At 47.6% G+C, this 26,642-nt stretch overlaps 1 protein-coding gene across 2 annotated transcripts in view; it reads right to left on the bottom strand.

The window, feature by feature from the left end:
* Positions 1-1,004: 1,004 nt before the first annotated feature.
* LOC119393530 (retinoblastoma-binding protein 5 homolog) overlaps positions 1,005-26,642 on the bottom strand; it is a 64,152-nt gene continuing 38,514 nt past the window's right edge. Inside the window, exons 13-15 of one of the 2 annotated variants that reach the window (XM_037660596.2) lie at positions 16,782-16,887; positions 12,622-12,771; positions 1,005-1,238 (exon numbers count right to left, since the gene is read on the bottom strand). In XM_037660596.2, coding sequence (XP_037516524.1) covers positions 1,195-1,238; positions 12,622-12,771; positions 16,782-16,887 — 300 coding nt within the window. In that variant the 3' untranslated portion in view covers positions 1,005-1,194. Of the gene's footprint in view, positions 1,239-12,621; positions 12,772-15,037; positions 15,552-16,781; positions 16,888-26,642 lie in introns of those variants that run through there. The other variant, XM_037660597.2, reaches the window with a different exon arrangement.

Raw genomic sequence — 26,642 nt, 5'->3', positions numbered from 1 at the left:
ACACAAAGCGTGCGCCTCGCCTGGGAGCTGGCGGATGAAGCGCGCCTGTATGCGGTGCGTGCTATACCAAAGATAAGATAACGCAATCCCTCTCGGCCACTGACTGCCCTCTGCTTGGGGAGGGACCATGCAAAAGGCTTAACAAAGGTCGTTGCTGGGCTAGTTTGTTCGTACCCGAACAAGGAACGTTGTAAAAACGACGCAAGAACGAACAAAAACAGCAGACGAGCGTTGTTCGTGTTCCTTGTGTCGTTTTTATTGCGCTCCTCGTTCAAATATGAACAAACGCGCCCGAATTTAACTTATAGAGTTGGTTCATACGCTTGTCCTCTGTTTCAGTTTTCCTTTTCTTGCGCTCGGTATTTCTTCATACGCAAAATTCCTCTAAAATAAAGAAAGTTCACAGATACTTGAAGAGATGACGGGTGAGATAAACAATACAGAAGGCGGTGTTATGAACGACATTACTTTTCTAATATTTAAAGCAAAAGAACAAAAACAGGCTGACTATTACGATACTCCCTAACGCAAAACTTGAGAGCAGCGGCCTCCGAGGCACTTCCACCGGTTGCGTTGCTCACTTATAGAAAGCGTGAGTACGGGAATGAGTGGCTCCATTGGTATGTAGCCGCAGCAAGCGGGAATCGAACCCGCGTGCTTAGCAGCGCTATGCTTCGGCCGGTGAGCTATCCACGGCGGGCCAGAATTCAGTTTGTGACATAGGAAGAGAGAAAAATCGCTAGTTACCCATACATTTGCACTTACTTACTTACTAGTAAGTCTATAATAATGGCCAAAAAGACCTGTCAACTTATCTAATGACATAAGATAGTAAATCCCTAGTAGTGTGTTTGCGTGTATAATAACGCGTCGAAATCATGAGGTGAATATACAGAAAAATCACATTTTCCATTGTGTGCGCTTGCTCGCGTGTTCTTTTCTTTCTGAGGCGAAATCGAAAATGAATGTTTTCTCTAAAGAAATAACCAAAAAAACGCAGCGTGCAGGGATAAAAGCAACATTTTATTATGACGTCAAATTCGTAATAACGATAATAACAAACGAACGCAATACGGAAGGTAAAAATCAGGTGCTATAAAAATTCGCGAGAGACGTAACATGCAGCCGATATGTTCGGTATGTCGTGACGATGATGATGATGAGGCTCGGCCGCGTGGTGAGGCGTCCTGATGATCACGCTGGAGAGTTGGAGCCTTCAAAGCTGCCTCCGTCGATGTCTGAAAGAAAAAAAAAAAAAGGAAAGTGTTGCGAGCTCAGTCATAGAAATTCAGTTTGAAAGAAGACAATATTGGTGTTATATTAGCGAATAAGCAACGTCAGTCAACACTGGCAAAATATTTAGCTATATTAAGCCAGCATTATATAGCCAATGCTTACTAGCGCTGGTAGTATGTAAGTGAACACGACATTTAAAGTCACGTGACTAAGACGCTCAGACTGCACTAGCTTTCGGATCGGCCCATGAACTCGTTCAAATATATGATACCACACCATGTTGCAAAACGTCGGCGGAAGTGCCTCAGAAAGACACATGCAATCTAAAAAAAAAAAAATCTTAGCTATACGATTTCCGAACCAAACAATACTACCGCAGAAGCTACGGTCACAGCAGTGGCCCCTTATATATAGGAACAGTGAAAACAGTCACAAATACTAGGTTTGAAAAGACTGACGGTGAAATGCGCGCTGCTCACGGAAGAAATTTCGAGGTCACTGATCGCGGAAGGCGTGGTAATACTAAGCGCAGTAGAAACGCGACAAAACGCTACCACAAAGGGGCATCTTCATTGGACTGTATATACCATCTATAAACATTCGCACATCCACAAAAGCTCTCGCGCGGCAGCACGTGCACATCTCGAGATCGACGGGGCACAAAATGAGACCAACGTGGAACCGTCGGCGTCAATCAGCGTTTTGTGAAATATTAGATAACGCTAACTTGGCGCTTACGGCTCAGACAAGAGCTTAGAACGACAGAAAGTTGATCTAATCGGTACGGATTCATGATAAAAGAAGGCAGGCGTGCAAACACGGACACAAGATCAAGATAGGCCTCTGTGGCCATTGCGATTGCCTTGACCTCTAGTGTCCGCGTCTGCACGCCTAGCATTCACACAGTAGCTCAGGAACGCTAGCTTGTTCAAAATATGCCGCTGGCGTGAGCGTCGTGTTCACGCACAAGTTAGAGCACCGCACTTACACCATGAATGAGGAGATTGAGAGCAGCTGACGATGATGGTGTCCATAGCCCCCCCCCCCCCCTCCTTCTAATCATCTAAAGGGGAGCGCCGATTCTGCGCCATACCTTTATTCAGTCGGACCTTTCACATATTTTTTTAATGCGCTATGCACGTCTTTTGACGATAATTGCCACGAAGAGCCCCTGGTGTTGCATTCAAAGAACCGTTTGCTTTCCGCCTTTACTCCGGAAAGCCGGGGGCCAATGGCAGACCTTTGTTAGAAGCACGTCGTCGCTTCATTTTCATTTTCGCATCCATCGCAGAGCTTGGTTTTTGTCGGACTCGACAATAATAGAAGAGAGGGGGGGGGGGTTTCGCTGGGGTGAAACATTGCCCCCCCCCCCCTAATGTAGAACCCTTCGCACGCCTACGATTTGATGTCCATACACTGTGGCTTACACCTACAAGTTGTAGAAAGAAATGAAGTTCTGAAATTTAACGTGCTTACAGAACGACGATATGATTATGAGGCACGCCGTAGTGGAGGAGCTCGATGTCTTCTAGCAAAAGGTATTAATTACTACGGATCTAAACATCCTCGACAACGTCAACAATACACCCGTGGCTGATTCCGGGCCAAATTATTTTACCCTAGAAAATGCGTTAAAGAAAACAGCCGCAGCTCTGCCTAAAATATCAACTGACTGCAAGCATCTAGTTTATTATAGCGAGCACTCCTTTCACCACGCAGCTGCGGATAACTTTCGCATGCAGGAGCGTGCAAACAATCAGATTTGGAGAACAATAGGTTTTCCTCTGTACCGCCGTATTCACTCTGCCGCTGGCTTCGCCCGACTTCTTTTGGAAAACATATGTGGGTAAAAACCATCCTAGCTATCGGACGACGTGTCGCAAGGTGGCTGCTGTTGGAGACACGTAATTTTATTGGATTCTCTGATGGTATACAAGCTGCACGAATGGTTCCTGAACAGGATACATACGGTGCGACGAGGGGGTCCAACACGGCGTATAGCCAGAAACACCGCTTCTCCGACTGTTGCAGCCAGATGGAACATGTCGGAATTATTGGTACGGCACGTACGTGCGACAGCGGCCATGGGAGCGGTATCTTATCCCCGTTGTCAGTGCATGTGTTTCGCGATTGGCTTTGAAGTGGAGCAAGATAGACGCGTGTCATCTATGAAACGCTGCAACTCTTTTTTGTTGGAACACGACGGAAACTTACTGGACGTGGTCGCTGGTAAGTCGCAGACCGTATACACACATGGAACCTCACTCGCGAACCGCATCACGTATCCTCTGGTACGCTGTATACGACACGTTAAGATCTTCGCGTCATCCGATGCGACACGTCATTCGACATACGACGCGTTATCCGACAAGACGCGCGGCGACTCTACCAATGGCCGCTTCGTTTGCCGGACGAGTGTTCATTAAGTGGTACGGGAGGTGGTGTACGTCGGTCAGAACGCGTGCGCAATCGTATATGCGCCGCGTTTTCAGCCACACAGTGTCCGATATACCACGCAGCGATGGACGACCGTTGTTACGCGGCGCTGAAACTTGATGAAAGATGCGGTTTCGCACGAGGGACGGCGCGAGGTATTTTACCGCGTTTCTTCGGGTTTTAATTTCACCTGAGCACACCACAACGATTTGGTTCTCTCGCACTGATGTCATCTGGACGCATTTGGTTGGAGGGTGTGGTATCCACGTTCCGAAGGACTCCGGTTAGATGCCAGTTTCGGTCGCTTTTATCAAACCTGATCACTGGAATGATAATTATCCCAGAGCTGTATATACGGCAACGCGTCAAGAAAACGGTTGGAGAAGACCCCCAGAGATCTAGAGAGCTCCAACAACACGCTGCCGCCGAAAAATGGCCGACAAACAAAAGAAAGAAAAATACCAGTTCAAGATGGCTGGGCGTTCAGCAAGTGCATAAACTTTGGCCAGGTGAGACGGCTTTTTCGTGCATAGCGTCGCATTTTCAGCGCAGCCTAAGAAACATTAGGGTCTTTAGAATTACGTATCTACGTATTTTCTAGTAAAGGAACACACCACCTAATGATGTTGTGCCTCAGATATGCGTAATATTTGCGTTTTGATCGAAAATATTCACAAGTATGAACGCAGCTACCAGTTCAAGATGGCAGGGCGTTCAGAAAGTGCTTAAACTTTGGTCGGGTGGCTGAATCGTGTGACAGACAGACAGACAGACAGACAGACAGACAGACGGACGGACGGACGGACGGACGGACGGACCAAAATTTCTGCGTTTAAGTTCCCCAAGAAAGCCTATGGCCTTTAAAAAAGCCTATGCCAGTACTTTGCAAAACGCCGACAAAGTGAAGCTACCAAGAAAAGTGTTGAAATTATATTAAGTGAATCGACCCGTAGCCGCGGCTGCCACAGGCAGCAACGCACGCGAGGCCGACCGTGCAAATGAACGAACAAGCAATCCATGCACACGCGACGGGAAGCAGTGACACACGCGCGTGACATTACACGGCTCGCGCACGTCAACGAGCGCCCATATGCATATTATACGGGGGCCAGCTGCATTTGCATAAATGTCGTGCACCCGCCACGGCCGCCCCGAGCGAGCGCCCTCCCACAGGGCGCGCTCTTCAAGCGCACCAAGCAAGCGACGAGCTGTGCGGCACAAAAAGCAACATAACAAGCAGCGCAGACCGTCACGGAGCTCGGACTTACCTGTCGCGGAGAAGCCCACTCAAATGATAACGCGCGTGTTTTGATCATAGCTAATGCCGGGCGGCGCTGCGGTACCCGCTATACTAACAGCGATATCTGCCACGAATATTTATTGACAAGTGCTCGCATACAGCGCTGCATGGTCTCGACTTTTGGAGCTACACTTCCCGTGATGTTAACTTTCGAAAGCTAAGCCAAGCTTCTGATTCCATAACGCTGCACGGAACTATAATGAGACGGGTGCCTGTAACTTGTGCAAACAGAAAAGTAACGCAAACATTCGCGCCAAGCCGTTGAGGGATGCCGGCGGCGGCTAATGACACTGGCGGATGCTGCAGCACCGCTAACGCTCACTGACATTTCTAAGCCTGGCGCGCGTGGAGTGCCGGCTTCCGAAAACAGCAACGACAGCGGTAGAGGTCGAGCGGCAACAAGCACGCGTCAATGCGAGCGCCCGCTTGCGGCTCGGCTAATCTCCAGCCCTTCCCGAAGCACCCTTCTTGCTCTCCCTCGGCATCCTCGCCGAACCCCCATGCGAACCCTTTGCGTCCCGCACATTTTAACCCGCAGCGAGGCCGACAGGCAACATGGGCTTAGCGCGCAATCTCTTGAAGCTCGTGTAGAGGCTTAGCGCTGTCGTCCTCTGCGCCACCGCTAGGCAAGCACATGCGTGCGTATAGTACCTCCACTTGCATTTAAACGTTTAAAAAATTCGGCAGATCCCACGCGTTGTGGGAATCGGTTTCATGCGAAGCAGTCAGCGAGTACTTCTATGCTGTATTTTATGGCTTTGATTTTATGGCTTTGAGCCAAACGTTACGAAGTGGATCGACGTGTTTTTGTAAGTGCAGTAGCTATGTGCACATCATGGGCTTACCAGGCACGTTGACAACATTGGCGTTTAAAGGGTAACTTATAGTGCGACGTAACTAGAGTGTACTAGAACTGTTGAGTGGCGTGAGCGCGCCTCGCCGCCTGATGCCTTCCGCGTCGACCGTAGCGGCGGCGCTGCAGTCGCTCGGTACTGAAGGCGCGCAGCGCCGCGCGCTAGAACGGGCCGCTAGAACTGCTGGACGCGTCGGCGGCACCCGGCAAATCGGCACTGATGTGGCTTTCGTTGCGTGTCTATCATTATTAAGCGTAGGAAACGTCGTCTTAAGCCTTGATGGACGACACTTCAAAGCTTTTAATGGATGCTTGCTTCATATATGCCTTTGAGAGATACTGCAAATCAGTTCTTGTAGCCGAAGTGACTGCTGGAAAGTACGCAAAATATAAAAATGAAAACAGGCTGACACCGACCGTGAATATTCACGATCTCAGTGTAATTGAGCCGAACTCATTGCTGGGCTATTTAGAACAATTACTCTCAATTAACTAGACGCCGAACGACGGCTAGAAGAAGGAGACAGAGGAAACAAAAAGGGCGTGTCTTATTCTGATTTCTTCTGCCTTAATGCTTTTTTTGGTGGTGATTCGGCGTCTAGTTTATTCAGAGTAACTGAGCTGCTCTAATGGAACTTTACTGTGCTCAGAAAGATGTGTGCTGATATTGTGCCGAAAGCACACCGAACATTAACCGCGAGTTGGCGAAGCTGCGTATACGGCGCGTATCTTTACAAATGCGCTGTAAATATGACTTCGACGTTACGAGGGCTCAAAGGTATTGGAACTCAAAGTTAACTCGACCGGTACAAATAACGGTCGTCCTCAGGTTCCTTGCACGGATATTTTATTAATTGCTAGGCGCCGGGTGGGGAGGGGATACCTTACTGTCCGTATTTGTGCGTGTAAATATATGTCCACGTAATATATATATATATATATATATATATATATATATATATATATATATAAACATGATCTCGCTTTACAGATAAAGCAATGAAATTATAATACAAAACGCTGTCAAAAAGAAGTTTTTCTAATGGCATCGATAGAAGATCAGGAAAAGTGCAATATAAGCTGTCCATTGAAAATGAGAACTGGCTGTAATGAATTTAGGCAGAATAACCGACGGGCTACATTTCCATCTGCGCATTTTAATATGCTTGAGATAAGCCCTGATGCATGAAGTTTGTACCTCGAAGGCGAACACGCGCCTTCGGCTCGGCTTCCTGGCTCGCCTTCCTGGTATTTTAAGCCCTCAGAGGTCGCATAACCGATGCATCGTAACCGCGGAAGCATGCTGTTTATACAAGATAGCCTTTCGGCATTAAAGAAGCAGCGCAAAACTGGCAGAACTCAGCCGTCACTAATATAAATGTTGCAATAGAGTCATTTGTACTCAGGTTACTCACGAAACAGTCGAGCGCATTGGAGCTCATACAGAGATCAATGCTCTGGATATATCGTGAGACTGCCGGCAGAAGAATTGTAGGCTTTTTTTCGTCGCTGGTTCGTTAGTTCTTCGTAGTCAGTGGCGGCTCGAAGTGCTGCTTGCAAACCGCACAGCAATCAGTGAGCAGCTAGATGCATGTGCGCAAAATCCCATTGTCGCCTTCATTGGGGGTCGGCAGGCTCCAAGAACAGGGAATATCTCGGCGCAATTTTGGCACGCCAGCATATTCACTCATGCACCATGGCGCGTAGCAGGCGTTGAGACACCGATTGAAGCTCAGTAATGCATTAAACGCGCTCAAAACGCGCATTTACACGCTTTCGTAGGCTGCGACGAGCGCGCGCCAAATGCAGACGCCAAATGCAGAAAAGTGACTACAGCGCCGCCGCTACTGTCGCCCGTCGGAGCATCACCCGAGATGCGGCGCGGCCGCTTCGTTCGTTCCACTGCCCCCTTCTAGTACACTGTAACGTAACGTCAGCCTTAACGTTAGAGTACCTACGTCCGTATTATCGAAACTAAGTGCACTTTATGGTGCAATCATGTGAATATCATGCGTAACTTTCGCTAATGTATTCCACCGGGGTCGAGTAATGCTTACATATAGCTTGCTGAATCATAGGAATACAAATGTAATGTTTACTAGACTGCTATAAAAGCGGAGCCAACACTGGAACAACAGACGTTAATCTGATATGACGCCTGTATCATAGGAGTAGATATGTAGTGTTTATTGCTTTCTTTTAAAATATGATAGCCAGCATCGCAAACACAATTGACGTTGCACCGACATTGCGCCTACATAAGCTGTTTTTCCAAACCAGTTTATAGACCCAGCGTGGCTCTGTGGTAGAATACCTGATTGCCACGCAGAATGCTTGGGTTCGATTCCCGCTGGGATCCTAATTCTTATTCTTTCCATTCGTCAGGTCAACGCTGCCGATGTCGGTTTTTCTTGACGCTCTCTCATTTAAATTACCAATGCCTGTTCTCGCCGTTCGTGGGCAGGTATTAACTGTCAATCACCTGTGGCGCATACCCGTACACCGCGGCCCGTGGTAAACGGGTATGTGTCACACGTGTCTGGAGGAAAGGGTTTGATGACGTACGCGACAGGACTTTGACGTTATTCATGTCATGACCCAACAGTCATATTCGTCAAATCTTTCCTTCCCACGCCAATTTTGGTCGACACCAAGTTAAGGAGGCGATCATGAGAGCACCCGGACGTAGGCGGCTAGATAGATAGATAGATAGATAGAAATGCTCAAAGTGCCAAAGGTTCGCTAAGAAATGCTTCGCATTTAATGATAATAAAGAAAAGGCTGTGGACTAGCGAAGCAGGCGAGGGCACTCAAGACTGCCTGGTCTCTCCAGCCAGTGTGTGCATGTCGTCTTGCTCAGTGCAGTCTGAGGCGAAGAGGGGAGACTACCAGCTGGTTCGCAAGTCCTGCTCAAAAGTCATCGCCAGCTTTGAGCCTGCAGCTAATTTTCTACGGTCTCCAACATCTTGCGATCTACATTTGCCGTGAAATAGGAGCGCAGTGTGCAATACTTATATATTGTACACGCGCTGTCGACAAGGGGGCCACGCACGGCGAATAGCGCGATACTCCCGATCGTAGGCGTCGCTTTAGTTCTTTTTTCGACCTTCGTACGTGCACAAACGCACGTGACGTCATTTCCTCTTCACTTCATCCTGGCGAGTGACGTGCTTGTCACCAAAGTCAGAATATATCTGATTGTTGTAAGGAGTTCTCTATGCCGCCCAACCTCTGCCAAGCTCAAACTTGCCCGCCGAGTAGCCAATAGCCACAGGCTAAGCTCAGCCTGTGGCTTTAAGAACGCTCAGGTCCGTGGCACCCAAGCAGGGGCGGTCACCTTGCCACTCTTCATGTAAGCCCTATAGCACATTCCCATCAGCCTCCACCAGTAGCACCATGACCCCAGGACCTCGGCGGACCACACGAATCCTCCATGGTCCAGTCTGGCCATGGTTCAGCAAAATATACAACGAAGCCGCTGCTCCGCTGTGGTCGCCCTGCCTTTTTGCCAAGCCACGGTTTTCCTATTTCCAACTGCTTCCGCTTCTTTATCAACAACCAACTTCCCCACTCCACAGAGCAATCAAGCGCTTCTACTTTCCCTCCGGCACGCACGCACGCACGCACGCACGCACGCACGCACGCACGCACGCACACACACACACACACAGACACACACACACAAACACACACACACACACACACACACACACACACACACACACACACACACACACACACACACACACACACAAACTGATTTGTCGAGATCATCGTGGAATTCTCCCACCGTGGTCGAGATGCATGCACGGTTAGCGCGGACGACCGGTCAGGAAATGAGAGAAAGCACCGAAGGGTGAGGTAGTGGGAGGCAAGGGAGGGAAAACCCGGGGAGCAAAAAAAGGAAGTTTGTACAGCAGGCAGAAAACACAAGCCCGGTCACGTCAGGCGCAGCCGCGGCACTTTAGGCTAAGAGAAAACAAGGGTCTTCGCCGCTGCCGCCGCTGTGCTATCCGTAAACGACCTGCGCCTCCTAACTTTCCTATACTCGCCGACAACTTTTCTTGGCATTGAAGCGAAGGCTACAGAGCCACAATGCACGTATCCTACCGCTAATGAATGTAGTCCCACAATTGCGTGCGTATTTTCTGCGTGAGATATATAAAATGCTCCTTCATTTTCTACATGTAGCTTTTTGTGACGGAACGCAGCGCACACAAGCGAGATATCTGCATTTCTTTTACTTTACACGTTGTCACTTCGCGTTTTTGCGTGCGTGAAAAAGTCGCGCCTTTTACCCGTACCTTAGACGCTAAGCAGCGTTTGCGTCGAAGTGCAACGCTAGCCTTCACACTCCACGGCGTTACGAGACGCGCGCCAAACCGGACTACTTCGCGTAGCAGTACATGTGCAGACGCTCCGCCCCCGTAGCTTTCCCTTCAGTGCCAAGAAAAGTTGTCGGCGAGTATAGACGAGCAGCGCTGCCACTGCCAAGCAGTACGAGAAGATGGCTGCGCAGAGGGGGTCAATGGAGCCACGCAGCACTAAACTATGGCGCAAGCTGCTGGCGCCAAATAATCTTGCCTCTCACGGTCGATCGCACAGCTGCTGCTGCTGTGCATGCACGTTTGCGAATTACACACACACACCAAAAAGAAAGAAAACAGAAGGAGGAGTGAGACAAAGAGATCGTTTTTTTTTTCCTTTACGACTTTTGTTCGCTGCTCATCACTGTCCGCATTGTCGTAATTGCTTCCGTTACTTCCAGCTTTGAATTAACCCACATGGAGTTCTTGAAAGGCGAGCGAGTCGTATTTCTTTCTTCTTGGTGACTTTCACTATATTGCCAGCAGAACAAGCCTTGGATTAACCACAACAGCTTCGAGCAAACACATTTGAATATTACCAATTCAATCACAAAGATACTGTAGTTGCCGCGTGGACGCACAATAAAAGCGTAACGTTAATTCATCACACTCGTCAGGCTGCCCGAGAGCACGCGGTTATTCTCGCGGTGTGTCGCCGCCTAGGCTTAAAGGGACCGACAACTGCCCAGAATATGAAATGAGTTGACTCCACTGATGTAAAGATTGTCCGTTGCATTGACTCAAACCAACCCTGTTTTTTTCGTGAGAGATGGATTTATATTTTTATTTCTTCATTGAAAGTCGCGAAAAATGACCTGTGGCGCCTCTGGCGGCAAAAACATGCATGATCCGATGAAGACGGCCACGTGACCGTTGATTGCTGTACGCGGTCGACGATTTTTTTGTTAGTATTGAAATATTGTTCGTTTCTTATAATAAAAGGTATTACTCCATAATAATGTACATATAGGCCTGCGTTAGTAGTATGCATTAAAGTGGCGCTGCCTTCGCGTGACGTAATGATCCCATGCTCGACAGCGCGTCTTGAGCAACTTTTCAGCGTGCTCATGCAACCGTGCACGCAGTTTCCAGGTCGCTAAGGCTTTGGAGCGACATAGTTTTGCTACCTACACTTCGTCTCAGAAATGACGCGCGCTGCTACTCGGTGCGGCCGTGCATACGCACAGTTACGTTCTCGATTACTTGGCTTGGCTCGTGTATCGAGAGAGTAACGACGCCGGGACAAGCCATCCATGACACAGGCGCAGGCAACCTTGAGCGCAGGCGCACACACCGCTGTACAAATACCGGGAAAGTGTATAAAGCCACACATCTCATTGTGACAGCTTGCTATTTTCAAAAATGGTTGGAAAGCTCAAAATAAAGGTGGTTAAGCATAGTTACAGTAACTCCTGCGAAAGCAGAACAACGACAGCTTTCACAAGGGCTAGCGGCATCGCTATCAATTCTCAGCGTTGCTGGAGCAAGCCTCCATGCATGCGTGTTTGGAGCCTTTCAGATCGAAAAATACTGCTTATAAAATAACCACGTGCTTTTCGGATAAACCACTGCAGCTACAAGCGCTACGAAGGGTGAGCTTCCTGTCGCGCCGTAAAAAACTGGGTCGAGAAAGATCAGTTGTCGGTCCCTTTAATTAAGAACGCTGCGCACCTAAACATGGTGGGCGCATTTGAAGCATGACGAAGGTGGGGTTGGGGTGTACGGGGAAAGCATTGCGTGACGCGATTGAAGCCAGAAAGTATGCGGGCGCTAGGTCAGATAGCGCAGAACTACGGCAGCAAGCACAGCCGAAGGAACCTTCTCGGATAATGCGCTCTCTTTCAGAGGTCACGTGATGGGCCGATAATTTGAGGGAAATAAAAAGCGCGAAAACAATGGCTTTGCGGACAATGCACTTGCCAAGGCCAGACGCGTGAGGTAATCTTACTTATTCCTTCAAGAAACTAAGTTTCCAGGCTTACGCAAGGATACAGAGTGCTTGCGGCGACGCCGCACATTGCCGCGGTGGGGTCAAGTCCTAAAGCGTCCGCCTTTAATGCGGGAGGTACTGAGTTCGTATCGCCGGGCACTCATGTGTTTTTGTAATGGGCGAGAGGTACCTAGACCCAACCCTTGTTAGTACATGAACCACTCATCTTCTCCTTGCATCCCTCATCTTTCACCCCCCTCCCCACGACGCTGCGCCGTGCTCCCTAATGCGGAAATAAGCGGTTTTCCTATCCTCAAACCGCTATCACGCAGCACATTGAACGTGAGAACGACATCCATGTCCAAGTGCCTCGACAGTGTCCAAATCACAGCTGCTACGCCTTGCGTGAAGCGGGAGAAAAATGGCCGACGCAGGCGGCTGAATTAACAAGTGCGCGCGCCGGGGCAACGAGGAAGGGGAGGGGTAACTGTGCACGAACCTTTGAGTTTGGACAGCTTGGACGTCCTCGGCGACTTGGCTTCCTGGCCGTAGCCGCCGGCCTGCGCGCTGGTTTTGCCCGGCTTCTGGCGCGGCTTGCGCGGCTGTTGGCTCTTGTCCTTCACCTTGGTGCTCAGCAGCGGGTGCATCTCTGGAACAACCGCGGAAGCAAAGGAAGGTCAAACGGGAGTCGTCCTTTAGGACTCCTTCGGGGCCCAGCGAGATCCTTTGGGAGAGGAACGAAAGAACGAAGAGGGGCTCGAAACACCTCTCGCAACCCTGCAATCATCGCGGAAGGACTCTGACGATGGGAACCGCCTATTTGCGTGCCCTAAAGCGACGGTGCTCGGACTTAGCCAAGGGTTAGAATTTGCGGAAGAAAAATAATTCGTTTGCAGTGCTCCTAAAACCTTCGTCTGCAAGATTTCTGCTCTGTTCCGTTACGCACAGTGCGCGTGAAGTGAAAAGTTCATAGCTAGTGAATTTATTTTATAAATTACCTTACGTGAACTGCAAATCGAATTGCTTGCATTACTGGTCACAACCTAGTGAAAGCAACAGACGCGGCTGGCTGTTCATTGTCTGTTGCTTTCGCTAGGCTGCGTCCAGAAAAGAAACGAGCTCTCGATCGATCCTCCCTCTTTCGTTCATTGCTTGCATTGTGTTTTGTACACGATTCTCGTGAGTGGAGTTGCAGGCCTAAACAGCCATGAATCGGACTCCCTCCTTTTTTTTTTCTTCCTTTGTGTGTGGGACTGCCCCTCTGCGCGCTCTATTTTTTTGTTTTTTCGCGTCAACCACGGCATTCAAGGGGTAAAATGAAAACGCGGTATGAGTGCGTCCCTCCAATCAGCTGTCTAGGCCGACGGAAGGCCATCTGACTCTATGAATCCACACCGGCTCATAAACGAGCCGCGCCTCATTAATGACTTTTTTTTTTCAGCAAATAAAACAAATTAATAAATCAATCCGGGCACTGAATCAGCAGCCTCAATTGTGATTCATTCCACGGTCACCGGAAGCGTGCCTTTTCGTGGGTCCCACCATAAGGGCCGCGAGTTGAACTTCAGACATAAGGAACCGAAATTACCGCATCCTCTCGAGAATATCGCATTCGGTACATTTGCACGTTTGTTCCGGAACATATTTTTAAATACTAACCCTCCTAAAACAACCTAAACTGGCAATATAACTGAAGCTTTATGCTGTCACCAACATCCCCGAATAATTTCTTTCCAAATCTTCAACTGCAACGGCAAGCAAAGAAGGAAGCCTGGTGCTATCATCTTTCACGAGAGATCGTTTGGGCTGCTATCTTTTCCATACAGGTAAATCAAATAGAAACGAGCTTATTTATTTATGCTATTCCTTAGCCGGAGGGCTGTTCGCACCGTTTCGCACGCGCTGCCACGCAGACGTCCATTGTGGCTGCCGCGGGCGCCACCTGCGCAACAACGCGACTGATGCATGCCTTCCGTTTCTTCCTCTCCTCTCTCTCTCTTTTATTTATGTTTCTCGATGTTTCCAGAAATTGTAGAGCAGCTTCATCTTAGAATTCTGATATACAATGCATAATAAGAGCGACTTTTTCGTTTATTTTCTCTGCAAAACAATTTAAGCGATCGCAGTTTTTCGGATAAAACAACGTAAAACTTTAGAATATTTCGGCGACGTCACTTACGCATGCCAAACGGACTTATTAGTGGACCAAAAACTATATTATTTTTTACCCCCCCCCCCCATATTTTGAAGCACGACAGCTATGGTAATTGTGGGCCCGCCTGTAACAAGGGATATTTAAATTGTTTATACCCAGGGGTTATGAACGTGTAAGCTTTCACTCTGCCGACACCACTCACTCAAGATGCTCCCTTATGCAGTTAATGAGGCTTATATGCTTTCCTGCGCTGGTTCGAAAGGGTAACGGGATCGAATCCCAGCCGCGGCGGCCTCATTTCGACGGAGGCGAAATGCTAGAGGCCCGTGTACTTAGATTTAGGTGCACGTTAAAAAACACCAGATGGTCGAAATTTCCGGAGCCCTCCACTACGGCGTCCCCCATAATAATATCGTGGATTTGGGACGTAAAATCCCAACATTATTATGGTCTGGCTCGAAACTCGGAGACAAAAGTTTCATAGCTAGCGAGCAGTACCCATGCATGAGGGGCAAACTTGAACAGCCGCTACCCCTTTACATATTTTTGTTCTCTACCTACCCAGAATGCCACTGTATAATAAGCTATACAGTGGCAGTAGAATTAGCTGCACAGCTATAGCTATTATCACAATACACCCTGTATTAGCATTCAAAACACACAGCGCCTCTCAATTTCAGGTTTACAGTTTTTCAAACATAAGGACAGAGGGAGCAATCAAATTAGCAGACATTTTTTCAAATAATGAAAAGCAGTGCAGTTTTTCTGGACACCATTCCACAATGATTTCCAGAACAGTCCAACCTGTTTAGATTCCTTTTACTAATTGAGCAAATAGCAAAGAACAGTTTCTGTTTCTCTCTACAGTAAGGGTAGTCTCTGTCTTACAAACATGGTTGATGCAAACAAACATTTTAAACCAAATTTTCGTTTTTTTTCCTTGTGTTCTTTTTTTTTTTTTCATGTATGTCACCACTTCTGCTTCGCCCATTCTTAAATCCATGCAGAACATGGAGGAATTTTATGCACAACTGTAAGAACATAATTTTAGAGTTAAAAACGCCACAGTGAGTCAACAACTGCTTTAATAGTTTTACTAGTAAGCAGCAGCATGCTGGACTTGCATCAAACAGGTGGTTTTTCAATGTCAAGTCTTGAAGTGAGCCCAAGTCTGCAGTCGGTGCTTAGACAAAGTTTTGTATTGAACAACAGGCTGAACAGGTCTGCCTCTAACCCAAGTTCCTCGTGCTTGCTTGAAAACAAGGCTCCTCCACCTTTTTATGCAAGGTAATAAAGAAAACAAGAAGTGTGGTATAAAACAGCAACATTCCTGAAAAGTGCGTGCAACTGGCCACATACCTGAACTCTCTCTGGAAACATAGTGCCAAGAATGGTAATGACTGGTGACACAGTCTTCGGTCAGTGAAATAAATACAACATTCTTGAGCATTATTTTTCAGAGTATGTCTAGAGAATGGCATGCGTTGCTACCTACCACTTTTACTTTGCCTTCCCAGCACTCTGTAGCAAAACTTTTGCAAGCCAAGGACTCGCAGCTAGGCTCCAGGTCATATGCTTTTATATGGACACACTTATCCGTTGTTACATTATGTTAGCTCGTGTTTGCTTAGAAATATGTGGCCGATTCCTGTGACTTCGGAAACCTGCTTGCTATGTCATAGAAATGGTGATAGAGTGACACGATTGACTAGAAAACTGAATTTGGGAAAGAAAAAGCGACACATGAGAGCTAGGGTGCAATGATGCACAGGACTTCTTTTCTTTTTAACCTCCTTGGAGAACAACCACTTGCCTTTTTATGCAGACAGAAAACTTGGCCTCCCTAGAGTACATTACTGCAGCAAGTGAATGCCATAGGTGCAGCTCACTGATACTGACCAATGCTGATAACAAGTGGTCTTGCTTGTAAAGGTAACAGCAATAAATATTGCAGCATGCCATACAAATATACAAGAAAATGGCAAGTACAAAGGCAAGCTTGCAAATGCAGCTTGTAAATGAAAACCTTTCATCACAGTAGTTAGCTTTTAGGCAGTCACTGGCACATACAACAGCCAGCCCTGAAGTACCACCTTGCAGTGAACTGAAGTTAGTATTTTTGGAATTTGAGCTTTCCATTGCAAAATAAGACTCAAAAGTCCTGATAAAGTGTGAAAGGGTTCATAAAAAGAAAAGTGATCCTTTGAAATGACCGCTCTGAAGTAATCAACAAAGACAGTGCGCAGTGCCTCCAGAGAGAGCATAGCATTATATTACTATCACATTATCAGTGCAGCATTAACGAAGAAAAATGAAAAACAGAAAACGTGAATTACTGCGATGAAGGCCCCGTAGTTTTGCTTGGGAATGGCACGTTCGAGAGATTTGCTTCTCATTAAGAAAAACTGCTCATATTCCGTACTAAAAATCGCTACAGTTGGGATCAAACGTGTATGTACGGACACTTTCTGTGACACATGAAATGGACATTGTAGTTTCTCTACCCCCAATAGGAGCGTCTTTCAGCTCTATGTCGTAGGTCTTGGGCTTCTTCTTCTTGGGAGAGTCCGCCTGGGAACTGGGTCGTTTTGTGCCAACCTCTTCAGCGGCCTGAAAAAAATTGCTGCATCAACATAACTGAGCAATAAATATTTATGGGCTAGATGTAACTAAGGCTTCCAGTGCACAAGCTTACTGTGAAATACCCTTCACAGGTTTCAATGCACATTTTGAAAGCTACAAACTTGAAAAAGATGGCATACCATGTTTCCACCAACACCAGAAGCCAGAGCTACATACAATGTGCTCAATATAAAATGAAATACTATACAAAAAACAACACTGTATCCATAAATACCACAGCGACAATTACACACAAGCAGATGGGGCCTGGTCCTTTTATACAACAGCTAATAAGCAACACCTTGAAAGACCCGGAAATTCGTAAAAGGTTTTACCAACTGAAGTTATGTGCCAAAGCAGGCAAACTTAAAGGGCTCCCACCAGGTCTGATCATATTCAGCTGACAAGTGCAATGCATACCTTGGGCGCTCACAATCACGTCTGCCAAGATTTGCAATGCTGTGCACCGTGGAAAGAGATCAAATTTCAATCTTAACGCTGCTTGCCTTTAATCTTGCAGGCGCGCCCCCAAGATGGAGGGGATGACGTGCAACAAGGAATCAACCTACGTAGTTATCTGTGCTCTGACGTCCCTCCTCTTTGTAGTTATCTGTGCTCTGATGTCACTTCTCTATGCAGACATCAGTGGTCTGATGTCACTCATAGCAGCACGTGACACTGCGAGAATTATTCGACACGACATGTCTAGTTTGTATAATCTGTTGCTTGAATAGATGAATGACGGTTGTGCGAAATAATAAAACACACAAACGAAATGTGTGCATGTTTTTATTTAACTTTTTACTTCAAATCGCAGCGAGAAGTCAGCCTAATCTGCGTCCGTTTCACATGTGTTCATGTTCGCGCCGTTTCCGCGTCGTGAAGGCACCAGCCCTGACAACTAAACTGTGCAATTTTCTGCTGCATTCCAGCGCTCATTAAACTCATTTATCTTCTGACGTCTACCTAAATGGTCATGCAGCACTGGCTCATGATACCGCTAGTCTCGTGCCCATACAATGTTGCAGCTTTCATTTAATAGGTTGCAAGCAGTAGCGAAGGCAGAAATATTTTTCAGGCGGGGTATTTGTGTGTGTGTGTGTGAGTGACTGTGTGTGTTCAGCCATACCTCATGTATGTCCATGCGTGTGTTCATATGTGTGCATGTATATATACATATGGCAAATTGAAAAAATTTCGGAGAGCTTTTAACCCCCACCCCAGCTACGCCACTGGTTGCAAGCCTAGCGTTCAGCGAGGGCACATTTGGCATAGCGGTGCAACTTGGTGTGTCCCAGTAAGGATCAATGATTCGTGCCAGCCTCTCCAAACATGCGTGCACTGAGGGATCGATCCCGCAGAAACAGGCAGTACACCACAGAGAACGCCGAAATAACGCAACACCTTGGCAAAATGTTTTCTTGGGCGAGCTGGTTCATGACTTTTGAAGAAAAAATCGCAGTGTAAAACAACAGAATGACAGACGAACACAATGCTGGCGCTAGCGCCAGTCCCGTGTTCTTTGTATGTCCTTTTGTTGTCTTGTGCTACAATTTTTCCTTCAGAAGTCATGAACCAACTAGCCCAAAAAAACATTTTGCTAAGGCATATATCTACTACACCGGCCTCTTTTTTGTCTCAACACAACACCGCTCGTGTGCTAGGGTTGGCTTGGGCACGTCATACACACATGACCTTCCGTCCGCATGACATGCTGATGCGTGTGCGTCATGTGATCCTCCAGCTCTGATGCTGAAGAGGGCTGGAAAGAGAAGGGATTTGGCTTGCGAAGGCTACATGGGGCGAATGGCAAGGGTTCCAAGCTTGCTTCCTCGCATCATGGTTTCGAGCTGCTTCAAAATATTGGTTTTCTCACCTCGTAATGAACCAATTTGAAAAATTCTTGTGGTATAATGCTATTCATTGGACACGCAACAACTACCAGTGTCTAACTACAATTTCTTATGTGACCTGGTGAGGGACCCCTTAATGATGGTTCCGAAGCACACACAGCAAATAAAAAGCCATCTTCAGAAGCAGGCACACAGCAAATACTATAAACAACTAAAGGTGGAAGTGAACACTTAGAGAGAAAATTATGGCTGCTTTTCTAGAGCACAGAGCTCTTCGGCTACTACTGACTGTCACCGATCTCGGAGGCTTGTGCGTTGGAGATAGATTGAGAAGGCGCAGGTAGGCACAGCAAACATAATTTAATTACACACAAGAAAAACTATAAGAAACCACTCAAAATAACTGACAGAGAAAATCTTATAACCACAAAAGAAATACGCGAAAGTTAACAAACACACTTCTCAGTACTTTGACACCTACGACTAGCGTCGCTACTGGAGTGTCTGGCCACGTAGGCCTCGCCGTCGAGTCGTAGTCTGGATGGAACGCGCTTACTTGGTTCCGTCAAACTCCATGAGTCCCGCCTCCGTGGGGTTGGATCCGCAGTCGATGTATCCGACGATCCTCTTCAATTGTCGCTCCGATACGCGACGGTTGGCCACGCTGCCGTAAGCCGCTTCCCGGACGCTGACGTGGCAGGCGTCGCTGTCGCTTAGGCCTAAGTACGAGCTCGGCCCCTGCTGTATCCGATGACGTGGCGTCCCGGGGATTGTTGCTGGCCGAAGTTTGAAGGGGGACTGCTGCTGGTGCGTCCGGGATTGCCGTAAGGGGCTGCAGCACCTCCGAGGAGCGTCGCCCGAGCGTCGTCGAGGTCAACGGCCACGCCACGGAGTGCCAGCGTCACGGCCTCCGGAATCGAACGTCCGCTGCCTTCCCGTTGACAGAACGTAGCTGCCAATGCGACCTTCTTCTTCAGTAGCCACGCAAACAATGCCAGCTCATCGAACTGCTGCCTTCGTTTTCGGCTCGTGTCATGCGCATCGCGCCGTGTGCTACCCTGCACGCGCTCGTGCGTGTTCCGCGTGCTTCTCCTCCTACTTCGTCGTCTTCGTCGTCCATACGTCCTCTCCTTACTCATGACACTGACACTAATACTCCTTGTTGAAAAACAATAACCTGGAATCTTGGGCGAGTTGGGGATTCAGTATCAACATGAATGCACAGCGCAAACGGAACGAAGACACAACAAAAGCACTGTGTTGTGTCCTTTGTTCTGTCCTTGTTCCATTTGAGCTGTGGAGTCATGTCGATATTGAAACACAAAGAATATTTCATTCTTAGTTTTAATCGTTGGCTGTACAGCCTCTTCCTTAGGAGGAGGACGCTTGCAAAGCCACTTGTTGATGTGGTGCACCAAGCTAACATGAGGTTGCACAATTTGATTGCTTTTCTTCCATGTCTTTTCTATACAAAACTGAAACTTTTGACTTTTAATCACAAAAGTCTTAACACATTTTTCAGCCACTAATTTCAACCAGCATTTTAAATGCTGTTTCATACATGTAAGTGGCGATATGGTACAGATAATGAATTTTGTCAAGTGTCTAGACTTATATGACATTCCCGCAAGGGCATATATTAAAATTTTAATTTTTGTCTGACAATGGGCACATTCGTAAAAAAATGTGATAAAAAAAACTGAAGGACCGAATGCTGGGCGATTTGCTAACTCATCTTAGAATGGTGGTGCACAAAAAACAGTAACATGGGAGCGTTGATGGCGAGGCTGTGTTTCATGTTCCTTTCTCCTGTGCAGCGCCTCCTCTATTTTTCAGTGCCTGCTCGAAGGAGCGGAGCGCAATGGGAACCGACCGTAGGCGTTAGTGAGGCGTTTAGCTGCCGGGTGCCGCCACCGTAGTAGACCTGCCATCGCGTCGTCGCTTGCGGAAACGAATGCTGTGGCTGCATTCGAAGCTGCTATATGGTTCAGTTTTCGGCTGTATTCGTGCTGTTTAAAGTATAATGAAAACTTGTAAGCTGGAATCATGAAGCACTTGTCGTTCTGGGAAACCAGCCCATTTCGAAGACGCGTGTCTTTCACGGCTATTTGATCGAGACGCTCGCGCGTCATCTGCTAGCCCGATACCAGAGTGTGCATGCCAGTGATGCAGGGAAAACTGTTTTGTCACCGTTATGTTCGCTTGACTGAGAGTCGGTTTTTCACTGTCTCAAAATCGATTTTCGAAAGCAGCATTTGCCAAGAGCTAATACTGAAAGCTTGGGCGCTTAAGGGGAGACGCGGGTCTTGGAACGGTCAAAAATGGTCAAAAAATCGATTTTTCGCAAAGCTTATTTTCGAGGCGTTTGTACTTCTGAGCACCTACTCTCAAATTGCTAACGCTAAATTCGGTCGGGAAACGCGATAAAATCGGCTTTCAAAGCACCCCGGCAGCACTAAAATGTCCCCAAAAGGACGAAATTTGTTCGAACTTCCCGCGCGCGCCATGAGCGTTGCAGCGGGCCGAGCGCCGCCATCTTGGGCTAGATTTGAAGCTGTTTTCTTTGTGCACATTTTGCGCCATCTCAAAATGGCGTCGCTCAAGCAGAACGGCCGCCGTCGCGGGTTTTCTGAAGGTCGTTTCCAGGCCACTGATTCGCTCTCACGCGGCGCGCTTTTCAAGCGCGCCTTTCCGAGTCTCCCATTGGCTGGCGCGACCGACACGTCATTTTTTTTTTCTTTTGTGTTTGGTTCTCCGCCGTGGCTGTCCGTTTGTGTGCGCCTGCTTTTGCGATCGTGCGTGTTTGTCGACGGACCGTGTCTCTACTTTGTGCCGGTAGTTTTTCCACGCGATCGAGATGCCTGGAGACTCTCGTCTGAAACCATCGACGCAACGAGCTTTTGGAAGCCGTAAAAAACGGGCTTGGAACAAGAAGGCGCCGGCTACAAGTGCACCGTCGGCAGCGGAGTTGGAGTCGCGGCCGGACCCTTTGGACCTGCCGGGAACTTCAACTGACGACACCGTGGGACCAAGTTCGACTAGCGAAACACTTCGGGTTGATGCCGCGTACTACTCAACGGCGGAGCAGGCGCAGCGAGTTGAGAGATCGGCGCAAACGAAGACCGTTCTGTCTGGAAAGTCGGCTACCCAGCGCAAGTTCGACCTTCTTGGAGTAAGCGCGGAGTGCCAGACCGGTGACGCCGGGACCGATATTTTGCTCGTCGATATGAAAGTTTTGAATAACTTTTTTGCACAAGCGAAGTGCGACAAATGCGACGCAAAAAGTCTCAGCGTGAGGAAGGCAACGGACAAGGAGTACGGCCTTGCGGTAAAGCTTATTTTTTCTTGCAGCAGTTGTGATTTCGAGAAGAAGCAATTTTCTTCTCCGAGAGTGAGCGGAACTGCCACCATCACTCCCTTCGAAGTCAACATGAGGGCCATGAAGGGGATACAGATGATAGGCAAAGGTGTTACTGCCCTTTCGGACTTTTGTGCGTGTATGAACCTTTCGCACCGAGGCTTGCACCACAAGACGTTTCAGGGACACCTAAAAAGTTTAGTGAAAGCCTGCGAAAACACAGCGACTGAAAGTGAAGCTGCTAGTGTGGCAGTAATAAAAGAGCTGTATACAGACTTCCTGAACCCCATAGGGAACATCGATGTTGTGTTCGACGGCTCATGGATGACGCGAGGTCGGAGCTCACACATAGGTGTGGGCTGCATCATTGAGCTCTACACTGGCCTTGTAATTGACCATGTTGTTTACTCAAACTTTTGTCTCGGCTGTGCCCTGGGACCACAGCCGCAAGACGAAGGGTACACCGACTGGCTGGCAACCCACGAGTGCCAACGAAACATCGAATGCAACTCTGGCCGCATGGAAGTAGAGGCTGCGCTGACCATGTTTCAGAGGTCCTGGGCCAAGCATGGTCTGCGCTACACGACTGTGCTCTCTGATGGAGACAGCCGCACTTTTCATGCCTTGTCCGAAGCCGAGGTGTACGGCTTTATCCAAATAGACAAAAAGGACTGCATCAACCATGTCCACAAGCGAATGGGTGCAGCTTTACGGAACCTTGTGGACAAAAAGAAGGCTCAGGGTGAGTCTCTTGGGGGTAGAGGAAAGCTCACACAAGAGAAGATCAAGAAGATCGCGAATTACTACGGATATGCCCTGAGGAGCAATATCAATGACGTGCCAGCTATGAAGAGGGCAGTCGAAGCTACACTGCTGCACATGACATCGACAGATGATGCACCAAAGCACTCAAAGTGCCCCGAGGGTGCTAGCTCTTGGTGCAAGTACAATAGAGCCTTGGCCAATGGGGAGAGTCCACCTTCACACAAGAATGCCCTGCCGGCTTGTGTTGGGGCTGCTCTGGAGCCAGTCTTTGCGAGGCTCAGTGATGAGAGCCTGCTGGCATGGTGCTGTGAAGGGAAGACCCAGAACGCGAGTGAGAGTCTTCATTCGGTCATCTGGACCCAAACTTCAAAGAATGGGAACGCTTCGCTGGAAAGTGTGAAGCGAGCTGCCGCTGAGGCTGTTGCCATCTACAACCAAGGAAGAAGGGCAACCAACGAGTCCATTGCTGCAAGTTTGGGCTATATTGCTGGGGATTGCCTTGTTCGACGAAGCCTAGAAAAAGACTCTCTGCGTTTACGCAAGGCAAATGCAACTCATCTGAAGAGCACCAACACAAAAAAGACTCTTGCAAGGAGACACAAAACGGGTGCAACTGAAGATTACAGTCCTGGACTACTTTGAAGGTATTCTCTCAAGCATAGCAACCTATTACCCAGGGTAACATGCTGCCTAACATCTAGAAGGTTCTTCCTAAAGACTGAAAAGACATGAGCAGCCAGTCGCTTGAGCCTCATACCCCATGGCTTTTCCAGAACCCCCCAGCCGCTTGTCATGGTGGGGTTTTGATCATGCTTTGCACATTGGAAAATTTTTTTAGATATGATTCCTTGGGTGGAACAAGACACTTTCTGTTTTGTTTTGAAGGGAAACAGATGGGGAACATGTGAATAAAATTTATGGTTAAAGGTTCCTTTTAGAAATTTATACAGTGCGTGTCAATCTTCAAACGCGATTTTCTCAGCTTCACATTTTTTGCCAACTTGACCAGCCTTACGGATCTTTTCATTATGTTTTTGTAAGGTAATTTTGATAAATTTTATACCGTTGAATTCGTAAGAAATAGGACTGTGGAGCTATGCTATTTTTTTGTGGCTAAGATGAACATATGAAATTTTGTGAACAATAATGTGAGCTAATTGCATTTCAAGATTACACAATGTCAATACAATTGAAAGTTCTTATATGATGATATATCTCAGTGACAATATAAATAGCATAGCTCCACATGGCAGGTCTTTGGCTACAGCTGCATCTTAAACAGAACCTAAAAATACTGAGGGAAAGTGTCTTAATGACCCGTAAGAAATTACCTAATTAGATTTCACTTATGCTCTCACAATTTGATAACTAATTGAAGTACATGAAAACTAATTATATTTTTGAAAACAGGAGGAAGAAATACATATACACACCCAATTTCATTACAATATCTCCAATAATAAAACTTTTCGTTTCGAGACCAGTGTCTCCCCTTAAAGTTCCCCGATGCGTGCTACCGTGTACTGGTGTAGCACACTATATGCAAGCCTGGAGTTCATGCGCTAAATAGCATGAAATGTCACTAGACTGCTTCCAGGGATATACGCGATCGCCCGCTCCTTTCGTAAAGCTTTTGAGAATTACATTTGTTGCCACCGGGAGAAAGTAACAGCTGGTGCCAGAAAAAGAGGAACTATGCCAAGTGATTACACCATTTCAGAGCTTAAACCAATTAAATCGTGGTGATACAAAAAACAAACAAAATTCAGCTGCATATGCCGCGCGCTTCCTGCAATGCTGGCCGATGTGTGTGAATTCAAGTATAAAGTCGTAGTGCCGACTCTCAACTTGAGCCAATGTGAAAGGCGTGAAAAATGGCACGGCCTGTTGTCAGTTGCTTGAGCTCGTCTTTGTATTTGTCGACGGATTGTTGTAGCCTCAGTATCTGGCTCTTCAGGTATCTTTCTTTTCTCTTCCATTTGCCCTTTTCGGTAGTGAGCAAAGTATAGAGGTCAAATTAATGGCTGTCGACCTGGACGCTTTTGTCGCATGGGGCAGCCTGCTCAGCCTTGTGCACTCATTTATTGTGACACTGTACATAATGATTGTCGGTTGTTTCGCCGGTAGTGAATGTGGTGTCCATGGGCTCCGATTCTTCAGCTTCGGGACCTAATGTCAGCGCTGCATGCACATGGCTGTGATCGCGAGGCAGCATTGCTACTGGTACTACATGCATTGGTTGACTGTTAGGACGCAACACGGTCACGTTTAGGGATACTTGCCATGCTTGGTTCAGTTGTTACCTTGGGCTGCACACGTGAAGGGTAGTTTGCAAAGAGTGACGCTACCGCATCCTTCTTAAGCCGCCGCTTCTTATATTCTATGAAATCTCTGTGGGAGTAAGGGATCTAGAAACACAAGCCACAGCCCGTCAAATTTGGTCTGGGAATAAGACAGCTCCAGGCCACGAGAGCTTGCATCAGCCGATACTAGACAGTCTTAGCTGACCGTCGCTTATGCTCTGCTCTGCACAGATATAGCGTTCCGAGCCAGTGCAGAGAACGACATAGATTTCATGTTTCTGACAAGTGCGTCTTGCCAAGATGCTTACATTTATCCACTAGTTTAGTTGGAAAATGACGGCAAAAAACCAAGGGTACGCACCACCACGCTAAGGTCCATCGGCTTTACAGTGGAGCAAGAGATACATTCTACGTTCCGCTGCTTACACAATCATTCTAAGCACGCACGCTAGCATTCCTGTTATGTGTATGCGTGGAAATTGCTAACATAGGCAGGTCTGACCCAAGACGAGCATAAATGCTCAGCTAAAACACTTTACTACTATCGGGTAGTGAAGAGAGGAGGTACTTTGCCATACATGTATCAGAGCCGAGCGACAGCTTGATGCAGGTGCATGCTTGCTCTTGGCTGTAACCCCAATTCCAGGTGCAGATTTTGTCAACAGTGAACGAATGGGTGCAGAGACGGCAGATAGGTTTGGAATGAAATTAGCGAACCCTACTGATGTCAACTGGCAGTGGAAGTTCCATGGTAGCCTTGACTTTATAAGGTCCCAATGAAATTCCCTGTGTGTTCACGACAACTTGAAAGAAAATGCCAGGAGACACTTTGAACTTGCATTTATTCTCATTGAAAGTAACACATCCTTAATTTAGTCAATCCAGGAGGTCGGCAAAAAGTGTGCAGCTCACTCAGACTCACTCATAAGATATACTTTGCCTTTAGGGCTTACTCAGACTCAGACTCACCAAAATTTTCCTCGTCCGGACTCACTCGGATTTGGACTCATGAAAATATTGTCACGTGGTCGTGACGTCGACGAAGACAGCAGTAGGCGTTTGCAGGATGAAACTGTTTATTTGGCCGAACTTGTGGCCGGAAAATGAGAACTGGAACTACAGCAATATACGCTGTACAATGATAGCGGCGAACAGGGCGTCGTTCGTCGATCAACTGACAAGCAGTCAAGCGCGTCGGCTTTTATACAGGCGCTATCGAACTTTCCAGCGATATCGCTGGTGGCGGCGTAATCTCTAGACAAAGCTGGAACATTCGCGTGCGGGGCGCAATCTTAACAAACCGATCTACTACAATCGCGACGCTTCTAGAACACTACTTCGCCGACAGCGTCGAGCGTTGATAACCGTCCCTGCCGGTCAAACCCGAATACATCAAAACAAGACAAAAAGTGGGCGTGTCAATATTACTCACCCGGGCTCACTTGGACTCAGACTCACGAAAAT

Source organism: Rhipicephalus sanguineus, chromosome 5 (assembly GCF_013339695.2).
Source record: "Rhipicephalus sanguineus isolate Rsan-2018 chromosome 5, BIME_Rsan_1.4, whole genome shotgun sequence".
Classification (NCBI taxonomy): Eukaryota; Metazoa; Arthropoda; class Arachnida; order Ixodida; family Ixodidae; genus Rhipicephalus; species Rhipicephalus sanguineus.
This window is presented reverse-complemented; position numbering and strand designations above follow the sequence as displayed.